The sequence below is a fragment of the Penaeus chinensis genome, chromosome 6 (assembly GCF_019202785.1).
Source record: "Penaeus chinensis breed Huanghai No. 1 chromosome 6, ASM1920278v2, whole genome shotgun sequence".
In the NCBI taxonomy this organism is placed as follows: Eukaryota; Metazoa; Arthropoda; class Malacostraca; order Decapoda; family Penaeidae; genus Penaeus; species Penaeus chinensis.
In genome coordinates, this window is record NC_061824.1 from 35,427,275 (window position 1) to 35,434,774 (window position 7,500).

Consider the following 7,500-nt stretch of genomic DNA (forward strand, 5'->3'; position numbering starts at 1 on the left):
TATTGTATTTGTTTGTATTTGTTGTTTTTTTTAAGCTGTGTTGGGTTTTCGATTTTTGTTGTATATGCTGTGGTTGTATTTTTTTTTATTTTATTTGTTGTAGTAAAAAAGTGTTGTGTTGTGTTTTCGTGTTGTTCTATTTGTTGTAGTTGCATTGTTCTGAATTGTGTTGTCGTTGTCGTATTTGTTATTATTGTATTTGTTGTACTTGTTCCTTAATTTATGTTGTGTTGTTGTTTTCGATTTTTGTTGTAGTTTTTTGTTATTATAATTTGTATTTGTTGGATTAATTTGTTCTGTTGTTGTATTTGTAGTTGCTTTCGTGGATGTTGTTACTTGGTGTATTTGTTATACTTGTTATTCGATTTGTATAATTCCTTTTTTTTTCGTGAGTTTGTTATTTTTTCGTTACTTTTTTCGTGTTTGACATACTTGTATTTTCAATGTGAATAAAAAGAAATTCAGTGTAAACAAAAATTCGTGTTTTTTTTTATCCTCTTGTAAAAATTTATCTCCGTGTATGTAATTTTTTTTTTTTTTTTTTTTTTTGTAAATATCTATTTTCGTGTGTTTACAATACTTGTTCCAAAATAGGTTTCTTTTATTATTAATAAATATTTTTCCTTATAGATATTCCGTATTATCAGTCACCATGACTGATATATAATCGTGATAATATATTTTATCTCGAGTGTTTTAATCTCACTCGTTATTAGAAGCAATCATTTCCTTTCCTTGTCGTTTATTTGCTTGTTTGTTTGTTTGTTTGATTGATTTCCTGTTCTCTGCTTATTTAGTTTTTATATTTTTATATTATTCTTTTTTTTTTTTTTTTTTTTTTTTACATGCAAAATGTTGTGTTTTGCATTTCTTGTGTCTTTTTTTTTTTTTTACCAAATACACACACACACACACACAAACACACACACACACACACACACACACACACACACACAAACAAACACACACACCCACACACACACACACACACACACACACACACACACACACACACACACACACACACACACACACAAACAAACACACACACACCCACACACACACACACACACACACACACATATATAACATAAAAGGAATCGAAATCAAAACACCAGATTTTTATTTCAGAAAATAAATTTATCTGTTTGAACCGGTATTAAAATTACAAATAATAATAATTAAAAAAAGGTAAAAAAAAAAAAAGAAAGGTGCTTACAGATTTAAAAATATATACACTTCAGAGCTACCCGATAGAGGCAACTTAGGCAACAGCACCAGCCTATCAGAACACATCATGGGGGGATGGGGAGGGGGGTAGGGGTAGTGGAGAAGGGGTTGGGGGAGAGGATGGAAGGATAGGGTGGGAGGGGGGGGGAGGGGGGAAGGATGAGATAAGGGGGGGAAGGAGGAAGGAAGAGGCCACCGAGGGGGGGAGTGAGGGAGGGGGTAAGGGGGTAAAGGGAAGGGGAGGTAGGGGTGGGGAAAGGGAAAAGGGAGAGGGAATGAAGGGAGAGAGAGATCACATTTTATTTCTTTGGAAACGTATCAAAATATAAAACGAAAACAGAAAAGAAAATCGATAACGAATTCTTTCTTTTTCTTAAAGAACGAGACTGAGGACAAGGATAATGGAGTAGGGGGGGGTAGAGGGTACGGGAGGGTAGGGGGGAGGGGGGATTAGCAGAGTTAAAAAATAATTTTCTTTACCTCACGTTCGCCTTAACAATAGTAAGGCTACGGAGTTTCTGAATTATATACCTCCCTAAAATGATATATATATATGTGAAAAAAAAATACTTTCTTATCTATAACGACAACAAAAACAAAAGCAACAACGGAAATCAAGAAGTTGCTGATTTTTGTTTGTCTTAAATACGTTTTTTCAAAAAGGGGGGGAGGTAAAAATATATTCTTAAGGGGGGAGGAGGAGGAGAAACTCTGCTTCGTTTTTCTTATTATTATTCTTTTTTCTTTCTTTCTTTCAGTTCTTTCTTCCAAAAAATATAAAACAAAAAAAATTATCTTCAATATCACGGGCGTTCGCGGAACAACACAACCGCATGTCTGTACGAAACCGCCATCCTCTTCCAACACCTTTCGAGAAAAAAAGAGAAAAAAAAATCCACGATATTTGCTTCCACTTCCAACCTTACCTTTCTCTTAACCCTTTCTTTACCCTTTTTTTCTCTTTCCTTTCTCTCTTACCTTCCTTTCTTCCTACTTTTTCCCCCCTTGCCTCTCTTCCTCATTCGTCTAAATATGAGGAAGGAGGTAAAGGGAGGAGGAGGAGGGAGGAAGATCAAACGGAAAGAGAAGAAAGAGGGAGAGAAAGAGAGAAGAGAGAAGGGTGTGTGGGGGTTGGGAGGGAGTGGAGGGTGGGGGGTGGAGAGGGGAGTTGTTAACGTACATCATGACGGTGCTTGTGACGCCTCATGGAGGGGGAGGGGGGGGGGGGGTACGGGAAAGTCTAATGTGGTATAACTACAGTACACTAATATGGAGGGGGAGAGAGAGGGGAGAATGAGGGAGGGGGGGGAGAAGTTATCAGAATACAAAAATGGTGAACAGCTGGGGAGGGGGGAGGGGGAAGGGAGAGAGAGGGAAATGCAAATGGGGGAAGGGAGACAAAGGGAGAGGGAGGGTAGAGGACAAAGGGAGGAGAGGAGGGAGGGAGGGAGGGAAGGGGGAGATATGGTACCACGGTGGACAATTCGATACCAAAAATGCATTAGATTGGGACATACAAGACAATAGTAAATAAAAAGGCATTCTATATGGAGGGGGGGGGTGTGAGGAAAGGAATTAGGGGGGAGGAGGAGGAGGAGGAGGGGGGCGAGGGAACGGGAGTGTGGGAATAGGGGGGAGGGAGGGGAGTAAGGACGCCAATTGACAGACAAACAAAAAATGAAACAAAAACAAACAAACAAATTGCAAGAATGCACTTTCTTTGCCGTATCATTTCCATTTTTCTTTTTCATTTCATGTGTCTCGTGTTAGGATCTGTAAGCTGCCCGAGGAAAAAAAAAAAAAAATAGAGAAAAAAAATAAAATAGAAAATGCTAAATACTAATGTTAGAGGGAAGAGTGAAAAATATAATAATTATAACTATCATTTCTACTTTTAATTGTCAAATATACCCACCACCACTGATTCCTATGGTATCCAGAAAAAAAGGCTTTTGGAAGCTAACTAAAAGCAAAGCGTTGAAGAAAAGGGAAAGAGAGAAAGAATGAAAGAAAGAAGAGGAAGGAGTAAGAGGAGGAGTAGGAGGAGGAGGTGGAGGAGGAGACGAAGAGGGAAAGAAAGACACTCAGGTGAAGTTCCTCGATAAATAAGCGAAAGATGGAATAAGGAAATATACAATAAATACAGGAGCAGAGAGAAAGGACAAAAATAACAGTACGAAGAATCTATAAAAAAAAAAAAAATGGGAAGTAAGGAAAAACAGAGAGAGAAGGAAATATATATATATATAAAAAAAGGAAACAAGGAAAATAGAAAGAAGAAAAAAAAATCGCATAGAATTAGTACCAATGGCAGATCAAGACAAAGAAGAACGAGCGAAATAAGCAAAGGAAGAGAAGAAGAATTAAAAAAAAAAAGAAAAAAAAAAGAGAAATAAATGAAAATCTACAGCAGTATGAGTAAGACTAAGTGAGCATAAAATAACGATAAACATGAGTAATAGTATGAGAATAAGGATGGATAGAAGAACGGGCGGTGCACACGACCCCGAACACAGAGGTCACATGATCTTTTACTGTCCCGACGAAGAGGAGGTGGAGGATTGGGCGATAAAATGGAGGAGGAAGAGAAAGTGGGGAGAGTCAAAGAAGAGAGAGAGAGAGATGATGATGGAAGCAAGAATGAGAAATGGAGTCTTGCTTTTTCCATCTTCATCGAGATCTCTTTTCTACATCTTTCTTTATTTCTCTCTCTCTCTCTCTCTTTCTTCTCTCCTCTTCCATTACCACTTCTTTCTTCATCTCCATTGTATTTTTTCTTGTTTTTTCATCTGAAGGGGAGATATATTTTGGGAGGACGAGGGAGGGGGTAAATTCTCTCTTTTTTTTTACACATAAAACGCAAAAAGGACGAGGAACGGGATTTTCAGGAAGGCGGGAAGGGGTCAGGGATGAGGAAATCATGTAAAAAAAAAAAAACGAGGGTTCTACGTGTATAAGGGTGGGGAGGGGGGGTACAAAACAAAAGGATCAAGGGAGGAGGAAATACGGGGTTGGGGTTAAAAAATAAAATTAAAAAAAGAGAGAGAGTAGGTGCCGACGGAAGGACGCAGCCCCCCGTACCAGCGAGGGGCCCCCGACAGCGTCCCAAAGGGCAACACGACTAAAGCTCATTACCAAATATTAGGAGCGGCGCCTCAGCTTCAATTATAAAAAAACCGCTTTCCTTTGTACAAATTCGCGTCACACTAACTTCCATTCTTTTTCTTCTTCTTTTCTGGAAGGAATCTGGGGAGTTCAAAGAAGGGGGTAAAAAGGAGAAGGAGGAGGAGGAGGAGGAGGAGGAAGAGGGGAGAGTTGTAGAAGGGAAAGGGGACAAATATATGGGATTAATGATTTTTTTAAGGGGTGGTTGGGAGAGAGAATAAAGGGGGGGAGGAAGGGAGGAAGGGGAGGTTGAACAATATATATCATCATCACAGATTCTTGAAGGAGGGACAACGTCACAATCCTGGGGACACATAAATCCATCACAACTTATAACGAGAGTAGCGAGCGATCACAACAAATACTCCTTATTATAATTTTCAGTCATTTGGGGGGGCGGGGCTGAAAATCAACGTCACACCACTGATTACTTTGCAAGGTGCCTCGAATGTAAACCAAACCACGTGGCTCAAAAGAACAATGTAAACAACGTACCACGTGACTGGGACCATGTAAACAAAACCACGTGTTCCGGAAGGCCCACGAGGGAGACTTTTTCATCACATGTTCAGACACAACCTGTTGCGGGAACGAGCGCGTGGGCGGGCCCTGGAGGCTTGTGCTACGCCCGTACGCCCACGCCCGCGGGAATTAGCACAGTTATTGTTGTTTTACGAAGGAGGTTGGACAGATTTGAGAAGAGCTGCTATAGTGAGACATTACTGTTATAAGTGTTATATGAAATACTCACGAATGATCAGTATTTCACTGTTATTTATATAATAAATACCTTTTCACTGTTTAAATGATTGTTATCATTAACATTATATTCATCGTGTTTGAATAATAATGCCCAAATTAAAATAATTACGATATGTCTCGTGTGTTAGTGTGTGGCAACAATCTATCCAACCTCCCTTTACAAAGATGATATACCCAAGTTCTTTTTAAAAATATATATTATAACAATCGTATCAATAATAATTATAAAAAGGGGGAGAATGGGAAATCACATTTAGATTGATCCCAGGAACAACAAACAAGAAAAAAATATCAAAGCAATAGTTTTGCCTTAACCTACACGCGAAAAAAAAAAAAAAAAAAAACAGAAAAGATTCTCTCCCAAACACGGCAACAGAAAATACTTATTTTGGCCTTGTTTATCACGAACAACCTATACGTTTACAACACGTATAGAAGAAGAGAAGAAATGCAGTTGTAACGTGAAATAAGATTCATATTAGAATAGTTTTAGCAACAGACCAAACAGAAAAAAAAAAAAAAATACGCACATGTATACATATATAATATATTCAGTCAGAAAAACACGTTTCTCTCTTTTTTTCCGTTTCAGTATCATTTTAGTTTGTTGTTTTTTTTCCACAATATGGCACAATTATGGCACGGGACTTTTCCGTTAGGAGTTTTAACATTAAATACAACAGATAATGGCACTTAGCGAAGGGACGTATGTTGGAGAGGCCGATGCTCTGGGGTAATGGGCGCCGTGGTCGAAGGACAGGGGGGAGGGGGAGGGGAGGAGTAAAGAGAAGGAGAAGGGAAGGGAGGAAAATAATATATAGAGGTACATAGAATGGTAAGTGTGTGTGTGTTTAGTTTTGTAATATATAGTATGTAATATATGTATATTTATTTCTATAGTGTTTGTGTGTGCATGTATATTGTTAGAGAGAGAGAAATTGAGGAAACGTGGAAGACAATACAGTTTCCCGAGAGCAATGAACAGGGCCAACTCACGCCTATATCCTTCTTGTATGACACAGACACCGTAACACGACACAACATTATATAAAATTCGCTTTCCATTTTAAAAACTGGACTGAATCATTTTGAGCTAAGGTAAAGTGTCATTTTCTCTTATTTTTCCACAACACTTTTCCTCTCGAAGGCACACATAGAACACACTATTTCAGCAAAATGGACGTTATTATGCTCAAAGCACGAGGGGAGAAAAGAGCGCCATTTTACATTAGTCTTTGAGACCATGGCAGACGAAAGAAAACGGGAATTCAAAAACAAAATCATGGTACGAAATAGGAAATTATTTATAAATGGTATTAAAATAAGTCGTTTGAAAAAGATTTACGGTAAGATATCGAACGAGATATTTAGGGGGACAAACAGAACGAGAAGACAACGCATATTTAAATTCTAAAATCAGGAACGTACATTAAAGATTTAGTCAAATAATGAAAGGGGGTATGGGGGGGTAGAACGTAAGTATAGAGGGGGGACGGGAAGAAGATAATAATAGATAGAGAGAATCACAAACAAATTAAATAAAAAGAACAGCAACTGAGTGTCCAAAAGTACGTAACGTATATATATAAAACAAAGATTTTATGAAGACGTTGGTACGGTACAGAGGGCGAATAGGAGCCTAGCTACAAGGCAAAAACAGTACTTAAGGGGGAAAAGAACGCTATGCGAGGAACAAAACTAAACAAAAACATGGCTAAGGATACCAAAACTTAAATAAAATTAAAAAAGACGTCACTGACATATCAACTGCCAGATGACACTAACTTAATTATTAAAAAAAGGGGGGGGGGGGATAAAATATATATGTATGCCCAATTACAGGTAGAGGTATTCACTGTTATTGTAAAAAATTTATCATCTAAATTTTCTTCTTATATATATTTTTTTTCTGGGATGAAAGATTGGCTGCCGTTTATAGTGTTAAATCAATAGCTTAGCTACGATTTTATTGAGAAAAAATATACGGTTTTATATACGAATTATATTTGTATCTGTATTTTTTTTCCTTTACTTGTCATACGTTAGGGTTAATTCGTAGTAATATATTTATATTCACCTTTCATTTCACTGCAAAATACGCAATATTATTTATGACAAATAATAATGACGATGATGATAATAATAATAATAACAGCAATAATAATAACAAACATTTTCACACAGGCGACGAAACGGACGAAGCCGAAGCCAAAGTCAAACTTGGCGCACTCCAGCTCCGACTCCGGCTTCGACTCACTGCTTCTGCGACTTGGGCATGTGGCGCTTCATGTGGAGTGCGAGGTGGTCGGAGCGGGCGAAGGAGCGCTCACACACCTTGCATTT

General features: G+C 38.1%; 1 protein-coding gene across 1 annotated transcript in view; it reads right to left on the reverse strand.

Moving 5' to 3' along the window:
* Positions 1–5,554: 5,554 nt before the first annotated feature.
* LOC125026159 (dendritic arbor reduction protein 1-like) overlaps positions 5,555–7,500 on the reverse strand; it is a 13,249-nt gene continuing 11,303 nt past the window's right edge. Inside the window, exon 3 of the mRNA XM_047614436.1 lies at positions 5,555–7,500. This exon is cut by the window's right edge and continues 104 nt beyond it. Coding sequence (XP_047470392.1) covers positions 7,411–7,500 — 90 coding nt within the window. The 3' untranslated portion in view covers positions 5,555–7,410.